This window comes from Phacochoerus africanus, chromosome X (assembly GCF_016906955.1).
Source record: "Phacochoerus africanus isolate WHEZ1 chromosome X, ROS_Pafr_v1, whole genome shotgun sequence".
NCBI classification, from domain to species: Eukaryota; Metazoa; Chordata; class Mammalia; order Artiodactyla; family Suidae; genus Phacochoerus; species Phacochoerus africanus.
The window spans coordinates 9,602,963-9,626,352 of record NC_062560.1 but is presented as its reverse complement, the minus strand read 5'-3'; the positions used below and the strand labels follow the sequence as shown (position 1 = coordinate 9,626,352).

General features: G+C 45.6%; 1 protein-coding gene across 2 annotated transcripts in view; it reads left to right on the top strand.

The window, feature by feature from the left end:
- Nucleotides 1–23,390, top strand: part of MID1 (midline 1) — a 184,599-nt gene that overhangs the window by 117,697 nt on the left and 43,512 nt on the right. For both annotated transcript variants that reach the window (XM_047765353.1, XM_047765352.1), the window contains exon 4: nucleotides 17,027–17,134. In XM_047765353.1, coding sequence (XP_047621309.1) covers nucleotides 17,027–17,134 — 108 coding nt within the window. The remainder of the gene's footprint in view (nucleotides 1–17,026; nucleotides 17,135–23,390) is intronic.

Genomic DNA, 23,390 nt, shown 5'->3' with positions numbered 1-23,390 from the left:
TCTGTTTAGATCTTCTGCCCAATTTTAAATTGGGTTGTCTGTTGTTGATAGGGAGCTGCATGAGATATTCGTATGTTTTGGAGATGAGTCCCTTGTCAACCCCTTCGCAAAGATCTTTCTCACAAACAGATGGAAAGATAGACTGTGTTCTTGGATTGGAAGAATCAATATTGTCCAAATAACTGTATTACCCAAGGCAGTCTACAGATTAAGCATAAGCCCTATCAAACTACCAATGGTATTTTTCACAGAACTAGAACAAAAAAATTTGTTTTATTTGTATGGAAACACAAAAGGCTCCAAAAGCCCAAAACCTTTCTGTCTGTCTGCCTGCCTGCCTGTCTGTCTGTCTGTCTTTTCTTTCTTTCTCTCTTTCTTTCTCCTTCCCTTCCCTTCCTTCCCTTCCCTTCCTTCCCTTCCCTTCTCTTCTCTTCTCTTTTCTTTTCTTTTCTTTTCTTTCGGTATTTTTAGGGCTGCACCTGTAGCATATGGAAGTTCCCAGGCTAGGGGTCCAATCAGAGCTGTAGCCGCTGGCCTACACCACAGCCACAGCAACTCCAGATCCGAGCCACATCTGCGACCTAGACCACAGCTCATGGCAACGCCAGATCTTTAATCCACTGAGCAAGGCCAGGGATCGAACCTGCGTCCTCATGGATCCTAGTCAGGTTCGATACTGCTGAGCCACCATGGGAATGCCAGCCAAACCATTCTTGAAAAAGAGAAGCCGCACTGGAGCAACCAGGCTCCCTAACTTCGGACTATGCTTACATGGCTACTGTCAACAAAACAGTATGGTGCTGGCACAAAAACAGACATAGAGATCAAGGGAAAGGATAGAGAGCCCAGAAATAAACCCACGCACCCACGGTCACCTAATTTATGATAAAGGAGGCAAGAATATACAATGGAGAAAAGGCAGTCGCTTCATTCAGTGGTGCTGGGAAAACTAGATGGCTACATGTAAAGGAATGAAACAAGAACATTCTCTGACATGATACACAAAAATAAACCCAAAATCGATCGAAGGCCAGATACTATAAAACTCCTAGAGGAAAACCGAGGCCCAACACCCCTTGCAGTGTCTTTTTTGATCCACCTCCTAGAGTGATGACAAGAAAAAGAACAAATGATTAAACTGAAGATTTTTGCACAGCAAAGGAGATAATAAAACACATGAAAAGGCACATCCCTTCTTTCCATTGTGACTATAACTCACATGTTCATTTTCTCTAAACTTGCCTTTCTTTCACGGTGTGAATTAATGTGAAGATGAAACGCGGGGCACCCCGGATATTTAAAAGTCAACTTCCCGGCTTCTGCTGGTGTTCTAGAGTGACACTGACCAGGCAAGAGAGTTTGTGGAGAGCCCTTGTGGCTCTGTCAGAACGAATAGAGCTTGACATTGGCCAGTTGTACGTCCAAGTGCAAGTCTAATCCGTGATATCATTACGTCTGCTTCACTCGCTGGGAGGATGACCCAAGAGCCGGCATCCAACCTTCGTCCCCCAGAGCTTTTGCAGGAGAGCAGGTGGCATCCACACCTGCGAAACTCAAGCCTGAATAGGAGTCTAACTTTGTATTTTTCCAGTCCATCCGCTGTTGAGGAATCATGGCCCAACAACCGACAAGAAGGCCACTTAATGAGAAACGACACGTAAGGCCGAAAATGAGTCATGGAAGGTCACGGGATAGAGGCTTCCTCTTTCCATTAGAAATGACTTCCTTCCCCTGAAACACATCCCCTTCATCCTCCCCAGCCCTCAGCCATCCTCTCGTGTAAATTATTGGTTTTTTTTTTTTAGCTCTGACCACAGTGTCTAAAAGCTGAGTTTTGCCACATACATTGAAAAGCTCTGGATGGCAAGTACCACTTTCCAGAAACTTGATGAGAAAGATTTGACAGAGACAAGTGCCCATGACAGCTTAACTCTTGTTTTTCTCCCCCCCCCCCCCATTCTGGGTGCCCAACCCAAGCGGAAGGGTGTAAAGCATTTGTGTTATAAAGTATGTAATTAATAAGAGAAAGGAAGGGAGGAGTTTGTTGTGTTTGAATGAATTATGAGCAACACCTTCCACTCTGCTGCTTCATTTTGGAACAGCTTTGAACAGAGTTAGCCTGAAACCAAAAACAAGAAAAATCAGTGGCGTGAGTGCCCCAAATGTAAGATTGAGGTCAGCTGCATGGACTCCCAGAAGAACCACGCAAAGAGAGCATTTGTTACAAGGTGACAGGAGCCAACCACAGGACATGGTGGGCAGAGTAAAAATCCTACTGCAAAGTATGTTTTCATTTTTTTTGTCTTTTTAGGGCCGCACCTGTGGCTTATGGAGGTTCCCAGGCTAGGGGTCAAATCGGAGCTGTAGCCACCGGCCTACACCACAGCCACAGCAACGCCAGATCCGAGCCGCATCTGCGACCTACACCACAGCTCACGGTAACCCCGGATCCTTAACCCACTGAGGGAGGCCAGGGATCGAACCCGCAACCTCATGGTTCCTAGTTGGATTTGTTTCCGCCGCACCGCGATGGGAAACTCCATGTTTTCATTTTCAGCTTGAGATCCTGTGAATTCAGGAATTGGATCCCCTCCTGGCCTTAAGGAAAAAAACCTGTTATTTATCATGCACCTATTGGGGGCCAGATCGTTGACGGGTATTTCCATTGAACGTGGGCAAAAGAGGACACAGTCTCGCAGAAACACACCACAGTCCACGCCTGCACCTCTCGGCCTCCAGAGTCTGTGATCTTTTCCTCTGTGCTCGAGGCTGGCAAGTTAGGACCCTGAGGCCAAATCGGATGTCACCTGTTCTTGTAACTCACGTTTTACTGGGACAAAGCCACACCCATTCGATTACAGAGGGTCGGTGGCCGCTTTTATGCTACACCGGTGGCCTTGAGTAGTTACGATATAGACTGTATGATCCACAAAGCTGAGCTATGTACTGTCTAGCCCTTGGCAGCAAATTTCCCCCACTCGGGCTCCACTCTTCTGCCTCCCACCTGTATCCCCCCCGCCACCCCCAATCCCCGTATCTACAAGGATACAGAATACATTCCGGATGTGAAAGTAACTCCGACAATTCTGGAATTCGTCCTCATATGATAGCTCCAAAGCCATCGTTGCAGTAAAAGAGGAAGAGAAAAGTTGGGGTTCACGCTAGCAAGTTCCCCAGGTAATTGGCACAGACTAACTTGGTTCTCGAACTTCCAAGTGTCGATGGCCACGTGGACATTCCAGAGAAGCAGCTTGTGAGCAGTGGTGGCAGTTAGCTTTTATTGAGTCATTCCTGTGTACCAAGCATTTTTCAGAGGCCGTTTATGTCCTAACTCATCTCTCACCACAGCCCACCCCAGGGTTTCTACCTCAGCACGAGGGACATGTGGGCCTGGAGCGTGTTCTCTTTTGTGGTGCAGGCTGTCCTGAGCCTTGCAGGGTATTTAGCGAGCAGCATCTCTGGTCTCTACCCAGGAGATGCCAGGAGCACCCCCCCCGCCCCGTCCTCAGCGGTGACTATGGAAAATGTCTCGGGGCATCGCCATTGCCCCCCGGGGGAACACCTGGTCTACCAGGTAAGAGTATTTGCTGCATGATGCAGATGCTGAACTTGAGAAATGGAGCGTTTAAGCCAGTGCCCAAGATCATAGAGAGCTAGGAAGGAAGGAAGGCCCCCTCAGGACCCTGCATCCTGAACCCCTGCCCCATCTAGTCCTGAGTCACTTTAATCATTTCACCTTGTTTCACGACGTTGCCCTATTCCACAGAGACCCACAGCAACCCCATCTTGGGTGGGCATGTTGTGTGTGCTGCTTTTGGGAGGGAAAATCTCCTCTATGTGACCCTTCCAAGGTGTTGGCATGGGCAGTGGCATTCTTACCAGACGGTGTTATTGGACGGGTACAGTTTCGTTTCATTTATAAGGAGCCTTTTATTGCCCAGCTCACCACAGTGGGTTGCTGTTTTTAAGGGCATCGCCCTTCCTTACCCAACATTCCAGCTTCATAATCACAGAAACCTCAAGAGGATGTATTGTGAGGTTCCTGGGAGCTATTTTTTGGTCCCAGAGTGGATATAGAGCAAAATCGCATCTGGATAGTTAATCGATACATAGAATTGGTCTCCTCGGAGCCAAATGATTTTCCACCACGTCACTCGACCGTAAAAGTCGGATTACATGTAGCTTCTCATCCATGGCTTCGCTACTTTCTCATTAAAATCACTTTCTGAAAGGATACTTTTTTTTTTTTTTTTCGTTGTTTAGGAAAGCCTTGCTTGGGCTTTTAAAAGTTTCAGTCTAGACTAAATTAACATACTACATATGAAAAACCGTTGTCCTCCGATTTCTCCTCCAAAGACAGGGACCCTGAGACCATGGCCATTTCTTCCCCCTCTTTCTCATCTCCTTGAGCTCGGTCCACAAATACGTGACTTTGATCTGAGAGAATTGCACGATGAAGATTACATGCGAACCTATTCGACGAATTACGGTAGTATATAGTCTGCTCTTGCTGTGTTCTCCTTGGCTCAGTTTTATATACAAACTCAAGTATTAGAATCCCTTTCATTGTTCCTTCTGGCAGCTCTGTCTCACTTCTGCCCCAGGGTCTGGAATGTTCATTACAGCTGCTTTGGACCATAAAACCCCAAGCACCCTCAGATCCTCACTGTTTAATCCGCACCTGCTCAGCAGTCCACCCCAGTCCACTTGCACGTAGGTTTCCCTATACTGTTGGCTTCCTGGCTATGTTATCTGCTCATCTGCTTCTGAGTGGTTTCTTGGTTGCTCCAGCCCTGGGCAGATTGAGAATCGACTCCTCCGGGGTTTTACTCGTGGAGTGAGATGGGATTGTTATGGATTTTATAACAGAACGGTGGGAAATAATAGTGTTATTGAAATAGAATAATGCTAATCCTTTTAAGTGTGGCCGCAGACTCAAAAGGCCATATTCTTAGACACAGAGAAAAGTACCGTTGAGTTTAAACAGTAGCAACATCAACACAGCAGCAAACGGAAGTTTTTAAAATTTATTTGATTCTAAGACATGGCAACAAAGTCCATGTCCACTGACAATGGAATGGATAAAGATGTGATACCAGGCTACAAGAGAATACTACTTGGCCATAAACAAGAATGGAATGATGCAATTTGGCAGCAACATAGATGGACAGAGATTATCATACTAAGTGAAGTCAAAGAGAAAGACAAATACCATATGATAGCACTTATATGTGTGATCTAACATACGGCATAAATGAACTTAATGACGAAACGGAAAAATAAAATTTATTTGATCGTAGTTGATCTACAATGTTGTCCTAATTTCAAAATGCGTCAATTACATATAATACACAAAAGATTAGGGTTATATTTTTTTATAAAGAAGAATGCTTATATATTATTATATATATTATTTTTTCATATTCTTTTCCATTATGGTTTATCACAGGCTCTTGAATAGCGTTCCCTGTGTTACACAGTAGGATCTTGTTGTTTATCCATTCTCTGTGCAATTGTTTGCATCTGCCGACCCCAAGCTCCCACTCCATTCCTCCCCCATCCCCCTCCCCCTTGGCAACCACGAGTCTGTCCTCTCCGTCTGTGAGTCCATTGCATAGATAAGTTCATTTGTGTCATATTTAGATTCCACGTATAAGTGATATCCTGTGGTATTTGTCTTTCTCTTTCTGACTTTACTCAGTATGCTAAGTCTCTAGGTCCATCCACGTGGCTGCATATGGCATTATTTCGTTCTTTTTTATGGCTGAGTAATATTCCATTGTATAGTTCTACCACATCTTCTTTATCCATTCCTCTGTGGATGGACATCTAGGTTGCTTCCATGTCTTGGCTATTGTGAATAGTGCTGCTCTGAACACAGGGGTGTATGTATCTTTTCATACAGAAGTGAGATTGCTGGATCACCTGGTAGTTAAGTTTTGGTTTTCTGAGAAACCTCCTACTGTTTTCCATAATGGCTACTCCAACTTAAATTCCCGCCATCAGTGTAGGAGGGTTTCCTTGCCTCCACACCCTCCGCTGCATTTATTGTTTGTAGACCTTTTTTTTTTTTTTTTGGTCTTTTTAGGGCCACAGCCACAGCATATGGAAGTTCCCAGGCTAGGGGTTGAATCAGAGCTGTACCTGCCAGCCACAGCCACAGCCACAGCCACATGGGGTCCGAGCTGTGTCTGTGACCTACACCACAGCTCACGGCAATGCTGGATCCTTAACCCACTGAGGAAGGTCTGGGATAGAACCTGCGTCCTCACGGATGCTAGTCAGATTCGTTTCCGCTGAGCCACGACAGGAACTCCTATTTGTAGACTTTTTAATGATGGCCATTCTGACCGGCATGAGGTGGTACCTCATTGCAGCTTTGATTTGCATTCCTCTAATAATGAGTGATGCTGAGCATCCCAAAGAGAGTTTTGTCCTTTCTCAAGGTCACCTTCATGCGAATCACGGTACACCTTTGCTTTCACCAAGAGGACCAATTCCAGGCTCGTTCATAAAATAGACGTGTGTCTCTTCAACCCCCAGTCTTGTTGGTAGTGATTTCAGGGGCTAGCAAGGTTTAGAATTTTAAACCAAAGGGGTGCCACAGGAAGAGTCCACCAACAGTGGGCCAGCGCACGCGGCAGTGGGCTCTCCTGGGCCACACAGGTCAGAGGGCACCCTTCTCACGCTTTCAGAGTGAACGGTGGCCCTGTGGAATTGTGTGCCACCAGCCCTCCTCTTTCCCCGACGCGCTGAAATAAACTTTCCTTTCTCCAGCCCATCAGAGCCATCCTCTTCTAAGCTCACTTTCGTGATCGCATTGGCTCTGAAGAGGACTGGCTCTGAAGAGTCGGTATGGCCTCTTCATAAGAGGAATCAAAACGTTTTACTCGGAACATCTAGAGACTTCTAAAGAGCATGTTCGTCCAGTGTCACCTATGAGAAGTGGCCATTGATGTGTCCTTCTAAGTGTTCCGTGCAGTATTTCTAAAGATGAGGCGGCCGCATGAGTTTGAAATCTAATGATGTGTATACTCTGCACGGAACATGAGAAGGGCAAGTTTTTAGAAATAATAAATTGTCCATTTTCACCCTACCCATGCTGAGAAATTCTCTGGCACGATTATACCCTAAAACGTAGCAGGGGAACGTTTTCCTGGGCATGGTGACCAAGTCCTCTGGAGAAAAGAGCCAACTCATGTATGTTATCCCTAACCCATCTGGGGCGTGAATACATGTAAGTGCATTTCTAGAAAAGGGAGATGAACTGTGTACCCAATGGCAGCTTACACTGGACGGTGGCTGGTTCTTGGTAGCTAATGGAGCCTGAATGCAGCCAGCGGCGCTGTGCTGCGTTACCGCTCGGGGTGGGAGGGCCTTTCTATACTCACTTCATCGTTCAACTTTCTGTTTTCTTTTTTTCTTTCGGCCATTCTCACAGCATGTGGAAGTTCCTGGATCAGGGATCAAACCTGCACCTGAGTAGTGACCGAGCCACTGCAGTGACAACTTCAGGTCCTTAACCCACTGTGCTACAAGGGAACTCCTCAACTTTTTTTTTTTTTTGGTGATTTCCTCTATTCAACCTTTTTTTTTTAAATTTTTTTTTGTCTTTTTAAAAAATTTTTGTTTGCCTTTTTTTTTACTCAATGAATTTATTACATTTGTAGTTATACAGTGATCATCACAATCCAATTTTATAGGATTTCCATCCCACAACCCCAGCGCATCCCCCCACCCCCCAAACTGTCTCCTTTGGACACCATAAGTTTTTCAACGTCTGTGAGTCAGTATCTCTTCTGCAAAGAAGTTCGGTCTGTCCTTTGTTCAGATTCCACATGTCAGTGATAGCATTTGATGTTGGTGTCTCATTGTATGGCTGACTTCACTTAGCATGATAATTTCTAGGTCCATCCATGTTGCTAAAAATGCTGGTATTTCGTTCCTTTTAATGGCTGAGTAATATTCCATTGTGTATATGTACCTCATCTTCTTGATCCACTCCTCTATCAATGGACGTTTAGGTTGTTTCCACGTCTTGGCTATTGAAAAGAGTGCTGCTGTGGACATGGGAGTATCTGTGTCTTTGCGAGTCATGGTTTTCTCTGGATAGATGCCCAGGAGTGGGATTGCTGGATCCAATGGTAGTTCTATGTTTAGTTTTCGGAGGCATCTCCATACTGTTTTCCACAGTGCTTGCACCAATTGACAATCCCACCAACGGTATAACAGGGTTCCTTTTTCTCCACACCCTCTCCAGCACTTACTGTTTGTAGACTTTTGGATGATGGCCATGCTGGCTGGTGTCAGGTGGTACCTCATCGTGGTTTTGATCTGCATTTCTCTAAGCATGAGTGATGTTGAACATCTTTTCATGTGTTTTTTGGCCATCTGGATGTCTTCTTTGGAGAATTGTCTGTTTAGATCTTCTGCCCATTTTTTAATGGGGTTGTTTGGTTTTTTTGGTATTGAGCAATAGGAGGTGTTTATAAATTTTGGAGATTAATCCCTTGTCAGTTGCTTCATTTGCAAAGATGTTCTCCCATTCTGTGGGTTGTCTTTTTCTTTTGTTTAGGGTTTCCTTTGCTGTGCAGAAATGTTTAAGTTTGATTAGGTCCCACTTGTTTATTTTTGTTTTTATTGTCATTAGGTGGATCTGAGAAGATAAGTCAGAGAGTGTTTGGCCTATGTTTTCCTCTAAGAGTTTTATAGTGTCTGGTCTTATATCTAGGTCTTTAATCCATTTCGAGTTTATTTTTGTGTATGGTGTTAGGGAATGTTCTAATTTCACTCTTTTCCGTGTGGCTGTCCAGTTTTCCTAGCACCACTGATTGAACAGGCTGTCTTTTCTCCATTGTATATTCTTGCCTCCTTTGTCATAGATGAGTTGGCTGTAGGTGCGTGGCTTTAATTCTGGGCTTTCTACCCTGTTCCCCTAAACTATATTTCTGTCTTTGAGCCAGTATCATACAGTTTTGATGACTATTGCTTTGTAATATAGTCTGAAGTCAGGGAGCCTGATAACTCCAGCTCCATTTTTCTTTTTTAGGATGTCTTTGGCTATTGTGGGTCTTTTGTGCTTCCAGACAAACTTTAAAATATTTTGTTCGAGTTCTGTGAAAAATGTCCTTGGTAATTTGATAGGGATTGCATTCAATCTGTAGACTGCCTTGGGTAGTATAGTCATTTTGATAATATTGACTCTTCCAGTCCATGAGCATGGTCTGTCTTTCCATCTATTTGTGTCATCTTTGATTTCTTTCATCAGTGGCTTATAGTTTTCAGAGTACAGGTCCTTTGACTCTTTAGGTAGGTATACTCCTAGGTATTTTCTTCTTTTGGATGCGATGGTAAACGGGACTGCTTCCCTACTTTCTCTTAGGAACTCCTCAACTTTCTACGTTTGCTTTCACTGGGCCGTAAAGGATCACAAAGCCAGCGTCTGTCAAAGAGAAGCCACAAAATTACCCTGGGACTAGGAGACAGTGGGTTAGCCACTCCCTACAAAGCAGGACTCTGTTTTTCTGTGTACTTATCACACAGAACAATTACTTAAATAATTTTCTTCCCTTCCCCTAAAATAGTTAGGAAAAGTGTGGACCCACGAGATAGAAGATAAATACAATCCATTCTCATTATTCAGGATAGTTAGACTCCATAAGGTCACCAGGGACACCGGCTAATAATGAACCACTATTCTGCAGGGAAACACACACCCACCCACCCGTCATGCAGATTACTGTCTTCAGTCCTAAAAATAAGTCCCCCTGGTAAAAATCTTTTTTATTTTATAAATAAGAGAAGGCGGTTGCAAAGTGCTGCGTTGCCCAAGGGGACCCCCGTAGCAGATGCCAGAGAGGGGACTCAGACCCCATCCACCTGGCCCCAGAGCTGGTGTGTCTGGCTCTATGATGTGCCACCTCTGTTGTCTCCATCCTCTGGTTCTTTGAGAGATGAAACAAGAAGGCGGCGTGTGTCCTTGTTGAACCTCAGCTGGGTGCTGGCCAGGTAACTCGCATGTTTTTCATGCACCGAGCATGTCTGCAGGTGGCTGCAAAAGGCCGCAGGTATTGATGGGGAGGTCACACCTGAATTTTTAAATGTCAGCGCGTAGGCAAATTCGCAAATACAGAATCTGCGAATCGTGGGCATGAATACACTTTACGAGGAGGAGGGCGCCTGTTGAAAGCAGCCTCAGGAGTGCCTGCAAACACCCTTCCCACATCCTTTTGCTGGTTCCTTTTCATCCCTCGAGAGACTTGTCAGAGAATTCTTGTCAACCGTGACCACAAATAGAAAGGACCTTCCTCGCAGGCACATTCAATCACGTTACCCTCTGTGATTGCCTTCATGATCTGAATTTTAAAAATTTATTTTTTGGCTCGTTCAGCCTGTTCCCCCGACGCTTACATGTAAACCATGGATCGTGGAGATTGTGTCTCTCTGGGGACCCTCTCTATGCTCAGCCCTTGGAAGGCTGGCCGATGCACTCTGGGAAGCCAGTTGCTGTTACTCGAATGAATAAATGAGTGGAGAGGTGGACGGATCAGTGGTTGCATGCAGCTCTCTCAAAGGGAAGGCTGCACGTGTTTTCTAAGAACAGTCACAGCTTAAGCCTGTATGACCCTGGCTTTGGCACTTGCAGCCTCCGAAGACGTGTTTCTTGACCCCTAAAGAAAGGCTGAGAACTCCTGAAAGAAGATACACGTTCTAAACACATTTGAGATGCGATCTCATCTTCAAAGAATTTGATTTAGAGTATTTTGCCAAGAGATGGAGTTTACTGCTCAGATCTAGAAGACAGTAGGGGCGGGGAGGATGCATTTCAAGAAAGATGTCAAGCTCCATATGCAGAGAAGATGCGTGCTGAGCGTTGGCTGAAGCCAACGCAGAGATGAGGCGAGGGTGGCTGAGTTTGTCTGCTTGAGGGGCTCACGGGATATTTAGTCATGAGTGCGATGGAGGTGAGAAAACAAGTAGCAGGGAGGAGGCTGGAATGGGAAGAGGGCCCAGCTTTAAGCTGTTTTTTGTCCTGCAGTGTCACGGGCTCCACAGAATAAGTGCCCGGTTTCCGTGGGGGCCCGAGGTGGTATACAGCCGTCACTCCCAGTGGCCATCATTCCTAATTATCTCCATCCTTGCTGTCTTCAGGTCATGGACCAAGAAGGACCACAAAGGTGGAAGTGTAGGTCTCTGAAAGAAGGTTTAGGGTTGTTTCTTGAATCCTTAGATTGGTCCTGCTCAGAGCACATCCATCAGCCTTAGCGGTGTCTGAATCAAAAGATGTGACTCTTTGGAAAGCTAAAATCATAACCAGGAGCTGCCCACTTCCAAACCCAGGCTGGGAATGAAAAACACCTGAACACACTGCACGTAACCAATAAAGCCTGCCACATTCGAATTCATAGCCCATATAATAAATGAAATCCAATCAAGTCATTAACTTTCCTTTTTTTAAGCGACCCATGTAGCAGCAAAGCAGTGGAAAACTTCTTTGTAGTGGAAGGATTTTAGAAATATAGGGTAGCATTCAACTTACTGTACCGTTTGGAATATAAGAATGGTAGCGTTACAAAAATTTTGGAAGCCTCCTCAAAGTGGAAAAAGAGATTCGACTTTGCTGGTTTCAAAGGAAAGTCAACTCTGTATTTCTTGAAAGATCTAAGGAAAATACTTGGCCTGAAATTAACAGATCATATTCCCCCATTTCTGGGAATTTATATTTTGGGACGGCGGTGGTTGTGGTATCAGCTTTCTCACAACGTATTGGGCTCCACAAGGTAGATTTCAGCCCACGTTTTTTGGTAAAACAAACCTATTCATCATAAATATCGAATAGTCAGAATTTTGGATTAAACTGAACCCCGTGTTATGATGGCAACCAGGACACGTTTCCTACCATAGAGGAACTCCAGTCACAATGGTTTTGAGAGTGAAATGATCCCAAGCTAAATCATTATCTATTAATAAAACTACTTCTCAATGCAGACACTACTACCTCAGATCTGTCTATGGCTGCATAATATTATTTATTTCCTTATATACTATTTCACGTACTTACCACAATAACCCCACGTGGCTGAGAGAGCAGATAGTATTCATCTCATTTCAAAAAAACATTGGAGGAGTTCCTATTGTGGCTCAGCGATAATGAACCCAGCTAGTATCCATGAGGATGCTGGTTCCATCCCTGGCCCTGCTCAATGGATTCAAGTTTCAGTGTTGCCGTGAGCTGCGGTGTAGGTCAAAGGTGCGGCTTGGATCCTGGGTGGCTGTGGCCATGGTGTAGGCTGGCAGCTGCAGCTCCGATTCGCCCCCTGGCCTGGGAACTTCCATATGCCGTGGGTGCAGCCCCAAAAAATCAATAACTGAAAAATAGGAAAACTTGGAAACAGAGATATTCCTTGGCTTTCACAGTGTCATCCTACGAAGAACGCTAGTACTCCACGCCACACTTCTTGGCTCTTTCTTTCTTTTTTTTCTTTCTTTCTTACGGCATATGGAAGTTCCTGGGCCGGGGATCGAACCTGCGCCTCTGCAGCGACCCAAGCTGTTGCAGTCGGATTCTTTAACCCACTGCACCACAGCAGGAACTCTCTGCACCTATTTTAGAATTACTAACAAGGCCTCATCAGGTTTAGTCAAAACCAGCATATCTTTAAGCGTAGAATATGCTAGCAATGTCAAAACCTGAGAATCTTACAATGTGGTCAATGATTTTTGGCCAAGGGCTAAGAGATTTCAGGGGAGAAAAGGATAGTCTTTTCAATAAAGGGTCCTTAGACAACTGGATATCCATAAATATAAGAATGAAGTTGGATCCCTACTCATCGTTATACACTAAACTCCATCCAAAATGGCTCAGAGACATAAACGTGAGAGAGAAAAACTTCTGGAGGAAAACAGACATACATCTTCATGACCATGGATTATTGGGCTTCTTAGCTGTGACAGCAAAAGCACAAGTGATGATAGAAAAGTATAGAAATTAGACTTCATCAAAATGTAAAACTTTTGGGGTTCCCCCTGAGGCACCACAGGATCAATGGTGACTTTGCAGCACCAGGACATAGTTCGATCCCCAGGCCAGCACAGTGGGATAAAGGATCTGGCATTGCCACAGCTGTAGCGTAGGTCACAACTGAGGCTCAGATCTGATCCCTGGCCTGGGAGCGCCACATGCTGCGGGATGGCCAAAAAAGAAAAAGTGAAAAACCTTTGTGCTTCAAATGGCACCATCAGGAAAATGAAAAGCTAGCCCACAGACTGGGAGGAAGTGTTTGCGAATCACATATCTAATAAAGGACTTGTATCCAGAACATCTGAAGAAACCATCCAGTTCAGCCATGTGAGACAATGGCCCAATTACACAATGAGCCAAGGATGTGAATGGTCAGATGTCCAAATGAGGTACACACGTGGCCAACGCGCACGTGCAAAGATGCTCAGCATCATCAGCCGTCAGAGCAATGCAAATCACACTCACAGCGAGGTACCACTCCACACCCACGAGGCTGGACAAAACAACAAAGACACTCTCAAGTGTTGGCAAGGATGAGGAGAAATTGGATACCCCACGTCCTTCTCATCAGAATATAAAAATGACTCAGCCCCTTTGGAAAACAGTCTGGCAGTTCCTCCAAAAGTTAGACACAGGGTTGACATGTGACCCTGCAGTTCCACTCCTGTCCTCAAGAAGAGTGAAGACACATGTGCGCACCAAAATGTACACAGGAATGTGAACACAGCAGTATTGTTTATAGTAACCAAAAAATAGAAACACCCCAAACGGCCATCTGCTAGAGAATGGATAAACAGTATGTGCAATATCGCTTACATGGAATCATCTCTGGCATAAAAAGGGGTGAAGCACTGACACATGCTGTAACACGGAGGGCTCTTGAAAACATTACGCTCAGTGATGTAAGCCAGACAAAAAGGATCATATATTGTTTGATTCCCCATGTCTAGAATTGTCCGGAACAGGCAAATCGCTAAAGCAACAGAGCATGGATGTTTGGTTCCCCAAACCTTGCAAAGGGGTCGGTAGTGAGAATGTGGGGTTCCTGCAAATGGCTATTGGAATTCTTTGGGGGACTCTTGAAAATAGTCTAAAGTTAGATCATGGTGGTGATTAGAGAACTCTGGATACACTAAAACCCACAAACTGTGCACTTGAAATGGGTGAATTTTATGATTATATGTATGTTTCAATAAGGCCATTAAAAAAAAAAATCAACATTCTCCCACCCTAAAAAAAAAAAAAATCCTTAGAACGTACTTCAGTGTCTGCATGGTCCTGGAAAACCAATCAGTGCAATACCTGCATGTCACGTGCTTACAGTGGATAACGTGATAGCCACTTGCCTCATCACATTGCACCTTGTCCCAGATGGTCGATGGCGCTGCTCATTGAGTCCACAGATCGTTTCTGACTGCCTGTTCTGTGCCACATCTGGTGCCAGGCGCTCAGGCCAGATGCTTCGTTTGATACGATAGCCAACGATGCCTGCTTGTAGGAAGCTGCAGCCAGTTGCTTTCCCTTGATCATTCCCTCAAAAACACCTTAGCTCTTGGGGTTCATTCTAGGAGATCCTTTTCGAGGGAAGGGTGCTCTTTTCCAGAAATGGCACTTTCTCCATCACAGCGGGCCCGTGGTCTCAGTGTGATGCCATCCTTTTCCCATCTCCGTTGTGGTCGATTATGAAATTCACTTTGAGGTCAAAGAGAATGACAAGAAATGGCCTGAGAGTAGCGGAGTTTGGGGTACATATTTCTTTAGATGGCTAAACTCCTTTGAGAAGCCTCAAGGGGAACCAGAAATGGTGACATGGAAGTACTGGTAAGAGAAGTTGAGCCCTGCGATGAACGTCCTTGAAATAACAGCCTGAGTTCCTTGGTCTGTGCTTCGTCCACCAAGGCATGTTTAATGTTGTCTTTGGCTCCTTAAACCTTTAGCAAATATGTCTGTGTGCTCATCAGACGGGGCGTAATCCCATAGTGTGCTGCACATGGCCACTGATTGTCATTGGCTCAATGAGAAGATTTCTTGAGTAGGCTCCCTGCCCTGTCGTGCAGTGATCAGGAGTCAAAGTCAAGGTATCCTGGCCTCTAGAAACAGGACATGATTTCTTGGAACAGCCATCGATGCGTTTTTATCTTGAACTCCTGACCCTGCTTCCAGTTGATCTCGTTCATAGAGATTGAAATGACTCCAGTTAAACAGAGGCTTCCATGTCAAATGGGCTCAATGACTGGGCCACGAGTTACGCTGGAGCCATCAGGGCCACTGTCCTGCTTCGTTACCCTGCAGCTTCGCCGGCCCTGTGTTAAGATCATAAAATGCATGCATGCTAGTAGCTCTGTTTCCCACAGCTGTGATTTCTGGGGCTCTGTTTGTGAATAAGCATTTCAGAATGGTCCTGAGCTGGAGGAAACCGCAAGTGCAGGGTGTTCCCCAAGCCCACTTGCCAAGAATGAGCTAATTTTAACCATCCCTTGCATACACTGAGTCTTAAAAACTTCAAATACAAGCCATTCTGTCATGAGCTACCTTTCCAGGGGAACGGCGGGCTTTCACTGGAGACCCTTGGTCCTTCAGAAGTTTACCAGAAGTTAAGATTTAAAATTAGGCCGTAAGATGAATAAAACATTCAACCATCCTTTTCCCCTTTGAGGTGTGATCGTGATTAAATACAAAGTTCATGTCTGTATAGAAAAGACAGTTGAACCCAAGGTGACGTCACCTTGCTCTCTTGCTTTTGGAAAATTTATCCAAAAGACACTGGTTACAGTCTGTCCTCTCGCAAGATTAATATTGTTTTCCTTTAACATTTTATGTCGAATGGGCTAAAATCGCACTTCCCTTCAAAATGTAAAAGCAGGAAGTGCAAATATAGTTCGAGTGAGCGTCACTTTTCAATTAATTGGTAATGGCCACGTGCATAGCGTGTTAAGAAAGATGCTGAGGTTGAGTCTGGCTCGGCAAAAAAGACTGCTGTCGTTGGATAATAAATGTTTTCCAAGGATGCAGGATAGGGGGTGGACTTATCAGTCCTGTATTTGCCATCCCTGCATAATTGGAAGGAGAGTGAGCATTTAAAACACCTTTTCATCACCGATGCAGAGAACAAAGTAGTGGTACCCAGTGGGGAGAAGAAAGAAGGGAGGAGAAGGATGGGTGTGGGGCTTTAAGAAGAACAAACTACTATGTATAAAATAGATAAGCTGGAGTTCCCGTCGTGGCGCAGTGGTTAACGAATCCGACTAGGAACCATGAGGTTGCGGGTTCGGTCCCTGCCCTTGCTCAGTGGGTTAACGATCCGGCGTTGCCGTGAGCTGTGGTGTAGGTTGCAGACGCGGCTCGGATCCCGCGTTGCTGTGGCTCTGGCGTAGGCCGGTGGCTACAGCTCCGATTCGACCCCTAGCCTGGGAACCTCCATATGCCGCGGGAGCGGCCCAAAGAAATAGCAAAAAGCCACAAAGAAAAAAATAAAATAAAATAGATAAGCTGCAAGAATATACTGTACAACACAGGGCATATAGCCAATCTTTAATAATAACTATACATGAAATATAATCTTTGAAAATTGTGAATCGCGGTTGTATACTTGAAGCATATAATATTGGACAGCAACGATACCTCAGTTTGTTTTAAAAATATCTTTTCAGCAACTCTCAGAAATATACTAGTCTACGTTAAAAAGAGAACATTTAATTAAAAACAAAAGCCAGGGGAGTTGCCATCATGGCTCAGTGGTTGACGAACCCGACTAGCATCCATGAGGATGGGGGTTCGATCCCTGGCCTCGATCCGTGGGTTAAGGATCTGGCATTGCCATGAGCTGTGGTGTAGGTCGCAGACGTGGCTCGGATCCGGCGTTGCGGTGGCTGTGGTGTAGACTGGCAGCTGCAGCTGTGATTCACCCCCTAACCTGGGAACCTCCATATGCCGCAGATGCAGCCCTAAAAAGACAAAGGAAAAAAAAAAGGCAAATCAATGCTCACCATTTTATCTGTCCCATAGGTCAATGCATCACGTCAGGAAGCCAAATTGATGGAGGAGTGCGATCTTCTCATTGAGATCATTCAGCAAAGACGACAAATTATTGGAACCAAGATCAAAGAAGGGAAGGTACGATTTCTCGGACAGATTTCATGTTCTCTACCGGAAGAAAATAAACTCTCATGCACTTCAGTAGCTTAGGAAATATTGAGCGCCCCTTCTTCTATATTTTTCATCATCTCCTCTTAAGTCTTTAAGATGTCATTCAGATCGCCTTGCTTGGCCTTTTTTTTTTTTTTTCCCCATCCTTTTTTTGTCCATCTCCTTGGCACACCTGCTAGACAAAGGCTGCTCCATCACCCCATTCCGGGACACAGCATGGAGCTCTGCTCTATAATATCCACTGTTTCTCTCTCTCTTCTCTTTGAGGAGGTAGTTTCCAGAGGAAGAGTTCATTTCATACTTATTGCTGTATCTTAGCAGTTAACAGAGTAATAAATAAATGTTTTAAGGAAATCAGACTCTATATATAGAAATTTTAAAGTGCTTTCGCATATGCCCTTGAGGAAATTTAGGGAAGTGTTAATAAATTCATGGTGGCGAAACTCCTGTAATTTTACTATATCATACACCCTTTCGTGGATATATTAAAAGTACGTGGGGTTTTTTTTTGGTCCTTTTCTTGCCGTTTCTTGGGCCGCTCTCACGGCATATGGAGGTTCCCAGGCGAGGGGTCAAATCGGAGCTGTAGCCACCGGCCTACACCAGAGCCACAGCAACCCGGGATCTGAGCCACGTCTGCAACCTATACCACAGCTCACAGCAACACCGGATCCTTCACCCACTGAGCGAGGCCAGGGATCGAACCCTCAACCTCATGGTTCCTAGTCGGATTCGTTAACCACTGCGCCACGACGGGAACTCCAAAAGTACATCATCTCTAATGTTTGCATATTAAGCATTCTTCAGGCTTTCCAGTACACTGTGTTTAAAAAGCAATTCACAAGTTTCTGTTATATTCTTAGGACCGACCGTCTTCTTTATTCCAGATTCATTCAGAAATGCTGATAACTGGAACATCTGTCATTTTTCTTCTCTTTTTAAATGTCATATTTTTATTGACACACTTAGGCTCCACTTTATTTTACCCACTTCTTTGCAACCGGCAACAGCCAGTTTTGCACATACTTAAAAACAGAAGTCGGCATTCACGATGCAACGTGCATTGCTCTTACGATCGCTCATAACTCTAATGAGATGTGCATAATTACGTCCAGGTGGCACGTATGAAGTCATCCACAGAGATGACACCAGCAAGCATAGGGGCTCTCCTCTGCTTTCTGTAAAACTTTAAAGGAACTCCTAATGCTGTGTAATGCTTTGGAATTGCTCGGTCCGTATAGATCGAGAAATATGTGTGCATGTAGATTGCGATGGTGGTCAGAACAGTGGAAGTCGAAGCAAATCAAATAGTTCTGGAAGCTCTTGTTCCGGTGGGTTAGCAAATTAATATGAAATTATTCCCTGGCCAAGGACGGACTCAGATGGGTCGAATAGCTACTCTTCTTCACATGGCAATTATCCTGCGTGTCAGCCCGGACTCTGCACAGGATCGCTTTCCACTTCTGTCATCATGCACCACATTGTATTTCTCTTAAGACTGGCCATCTTCCAGATGCGTAAGACACCTGTTAGCCTGCAAACAGCTGTAATTCATTCTTAATATGCATTCGGAAGGTCATTTGTTGCCTTTCCAAGGTCGCGTGCGGATATCAGCTTTCAATACTCGTATTCCTGTCTTATTGCTGTTGTAACAAATTACCACAAGTTTGGTGGCTTACAACAACACAAATTTATCACCTGAGCTTCTGGAGGTCAAAAGTCTAAAACCAGTCTCAACTGGGCTAAACGTCGAGACTTCGGCAGGGCTGTTTCTTGCTGGTAGCTCCAGGGCAGCATCCATTTCTTGCCTTTTCCGGCTTTGTTTGTTTGTTCGTCTTTTGTCTTTTCTAGGGCCGCACCCACGGCATATGGAGGTTCCCAGGCGAGGGGTTGAATCTGGGCTGTAGCCGCCAGCCTACACCACAGCCACAGCAATGCCAGATCCGAGCTGCGTCTGCGACCTACACCACAGCTCACGGCAACGCCGGATCCTTAACCCACTGAGGAAGGCCAGGGATCGAACCCGCAACCTCATGGTTCCTAGTCGGATTTGTTTCTGCTGTGCCACAACGGGAACTCCCCTTTTCCGGCTCTTAGAAGCCATTCCCATTCCTTGGCTTGTGGTTTCTTGCTCACATTGCTCTGACCTTTGCTTCCACCTTCAGCTCTAGTTCTTTGGCACAGACTCTCCTGGCTCTCTCCTAAGGGCCCTTATCAGTACATGGGGATCACCCAGAAAATCCAGGATAATCTGCCTGTTTTAAGAGGCTTAACTTAATCACATTAGCAAAGTCCCTTTTGACAGGTAAGATAACATGTTTTTACAACTCCTGGAAATTACGATGTGGGCATCTTTGGGGACCCTTACTCAGCCATCAGTGACTCTCCACCCCAGCGTCCTGGCCAGCATGTCTTCCTCTCCCTACTTAACTTCTTAGCATGAGGGTTCCCCTTATGCGCTATGGGTCAAAGTAGCAAAGGGGTGTCCCCAGTTCCGGCCAGGGTGATGCATGGGCGCACGTGCTTTCCCCCGATCACATGTGGGTGATAGGGAACATAGTAAAATAGAAATGCAAAGAGACATAGCTGCAGCCCAAACCAGGTAAACATCTCCATGAGCCAGAACATGGACCAAAACCACAAAGCTGTGATCGTGGCTAAGATGCAGGCGCCTCGGACTTGGTCTGGAAGAGACCAAAGCAGCTACCCCTTCGCTGCCGATGGATGAGTGGTTCTGGAGATGTTGGGCTACAGGGGCTAGAAGTATGGGGGAGTGAAGCCAAGCTTGGTGGTTAATACCTGTATATGGCTTCTCAATTCATGAAAAGAGACTGAATGATGGTTATTGCCCACCTCTAGCTAGGGAAATATTTTTTAGCACGCTTCAGGCCTGGGAGTCTGGAGGAGTCAGTTGTTGGGTTAGAGCCTAGCTCTGCACTGTTTCTGATCCCCACACAAAACGGGAGCCTCAGACATGCGGGCGTAGCACAAGATTCCTGAGTCGGGACTTCCAAGGATGTGGTGAAGGCGACTGTAAGACAACGTAGACGAAGCCAGGCGGCTGAGGGCGAGAGAAAAAGTGTAAATGACTTCTTCCCTTTAAAGCTGGAGCTCACACCCCAGTTCCAAGGCACATGAAGAAATCCTGAATTGCTCAACACACAGCGAGCAAAAGTGACAAAGACTTTTGCTCACGTCTGGTGCGATGAATTTCATGTGGATATCGTAAAAAGCTGTTTGGAGAGATAAATGAAGAAATGACTTCTGTCGCGTAAGAGCAAAAACTTGTGAAACCACAAAAGAAGGATGCGACGTCAGAAAAAATAGATGTAAAAACAAAAAATGAGAAGCTTTGGAGGGAAAAATGTATACACTGAAAGTGCAAAGAAAACTCAGCTGGAAAGGAAGTTTGAAAGCCGCCTCCTGGCCTCCACATAGGGGAGGGATATAAGAATATGAAATGGATCCATACTTTGCACCACGTACAAAAATTAAATGTAATGGACCATATACCTAAATGTCGAAGATAAAAAGTATAAAACCTCTAGAAGAAAGAAAAGATGGGAGGAAATCTTGGTGACCTCGGGTTGAATTATATACAAGCTTAAGATTTTACATTGTATTTCAGCCCAAATTAAAACTTCTCAGGGTTCCCACTCTGGCGCAACAGAATAGGCGGCATCTCTGGAGCGATGGGACGCAGGTTCAGTTCCCCAGCCCTGGCAGCCTGGATCTGATCCCTGCCTTGGGAACTTCATAAGCCTCCATGTGCCTCTGGGTAGCAAATAAAAGCTGACATTAAAAAAAAATTTTTTTTTAAATCAATAAAAACGTCTTTTCAAAAGGCACTCTTAAGAGAATGTAAAGACAAGCCACAAATTAGGAAAAAAATATTTTGAGTTATTTTTTTAATAAAATTGCTTATATCCAGAGTAGATAACAAATTCTCAAAACTCATGAAGGAAATAGGAGTTCCTGTTGTGGCTCAGCGGTTAGCCAACCTGACTGGGATCCATGAGGGTGCGGGTTCGATCCCTGGCCTTGCTCAGTTGGGTTAAGGATCCAGGGTTACCATGAGCTGTGGTGTAGGTCGCAGATGCAGCTTGGATCCCGTGTTGCTGTGGCTGCAGTTCTGATTGGACCCCTAGCCTGGGAACCTCCCTATGCCTCAGGTGCAGCCCTAAAAGACAAAAAAAAAAAAAAAAAAAAAAAACTCATGAAGGAAATAGATGACCCTGCTGCCAAATGGATAAAAGATTTGAATAGATAGGTTACCAAAGAAGGTGTATGCATGGCAATTAAGCACAGAAAAAGATGTTCAGGAAGTTCCCTTGTGGCGCAGTGGGTTAAGTGGCGATCTGGCATTGTCACTGCAGCAGCTTGGGTCACTGCTGTGGCTCAGGTTTGATCCCTGGCCGGGGAACTTCTGCATGCTGTGGGTGCAGCCAAAAAAATAATAAAAGCGCACCTTTGCTCCGGGTCGTGATCTCAGAAGGAGTGTTACTTGGGAAAGCTGAGGGCCCGGTTCAGCTTTCCTTTGAGTTACCACTTTGGCACCTGACCGAGGACTAGTTGATCCCAAACCCAAGAATTTACCGTGACTAAGTCCCTGGCCAGCGCACGAGGTGTCAGAGATACATTTTAAAGAAAAAAGAGCCTGGGTGCCAACACGCTGGAAATTCGAGGTGCCGGGCAGGGCGGGCAGGTGTGGACTTGGTGCCCTGTGAGGGTGCCCAGGGTGATGCCAGGGCAGTCAGAAGACACTGAATCCAGAGAAGGGCTGGTGGGACCCTCTGACCAGCACTTAGAAGTGCGGAGCTGGAGGAAGAACAGCTGGAGGCAGAATCAGGGAGACCCCAAAAGTATATTCCATCCACCTTGTGCCTTTGCCTCCATCTGTCTCTGATGCCAATCACAGTGCCATTAGACCTGGTGGAAACAAAGCGACGGCAAGTCCACCAAGCGGGGAGGTTGCCCAGCAGGCAAGGTGGTCACATGTTAGTACATACTTGTAATTCCTGCTCTCAGACCATGGCACCTTCTTTGAAATAAATGGCTTTTGGAGTTCCTGCAGGGGCACAGCAGGATCGGCTGTGTCTCTGCAGCGCCAAGGCAGAGGTTCGATCCCCAGCCCGGCACAGTGGGTTAAAGGATCTGGCATTGCCACAGCTCCAGCGCAGGTCACGACTGGGGCTTGGATCTGATCCCTGGCACGGGAACTCCACGTGCCGTGGGGTGGCGGAAAGAAGGGAAGGACGGAGGGAGGGGAGGGAGAGAGAGAAGAAAGAAGAAAAGAAAAGGCTCCACAGCCTTTGTATTTGGATCGATTAAGGAGTCTCAAGCCATGAGACTCCTCTGGAAGGAATTGTCTTATTTCTTCAGTCGTAGGGGAAAAATTTCATGTCAACTCAGGCTGAGCCGAGAGCAAACTCCAGATTAAGCAAATTATATTTATGGTAGAAGGCTGCAGCTAAAGAGAAGAAAGGTCCCTTCTTATCCTTGCTTTTATGTACTTTAAGTCTCCAAAATTTCAGATTATTACCTTGGACTATGTGTATAGCCTTCTATATAGCCTTTTTTTTTTTTTTTTGGTCTTTTTAGGGCCACACCTGTGGCATATGAAGGTTCCCAGACTAGGGATCGAATCGGAGCTAAAGCTGCCGGCCTATACCACAGCCGCAGCAACGCCAGATCCAAGCTGTGTCTGCAATCTAACCACGGCTCACGGCAATGCCAGATCCTTAACCTACTGAGGGAGGCCAGGGATCAAACCCACAACCTCATGGTTCCTAATCGGGTTCATTAACCACTGAGCCACCGGCTTCTGCATAGCTTTAAAGAAATGCTGAGAACAGGAGTTCCCGTCGTGGCGCAGTGGTTAACGAATCCGACTAGGAACCACGAGGTTGCGGGTTCGGTCCCTGCCCTTGCTCAGTGGGTTAACGATCCGGCGTTGTTGCCGTGAGCTGTGGTGTAGGTTGCAGACGAGGCTCGGATCCCGCGTTGCTGTGGCTCTGGCGTAGGCCGGGGGCTACAGCTCCGATTCAACCCCTAGCCTGGGAACCTCCATATGCCGCGGGAGCGGCCCAAGAAATAGCAACAACAACAACAACAATAACGACAAAAAAAAAAAGACCCGGAAAGAAATGCTGAGAACAGTCCTTATTGTCAGTTCAGACACTTGTGTTAATTGAGAATCACTTGTTTGGACCTAACAACCTTG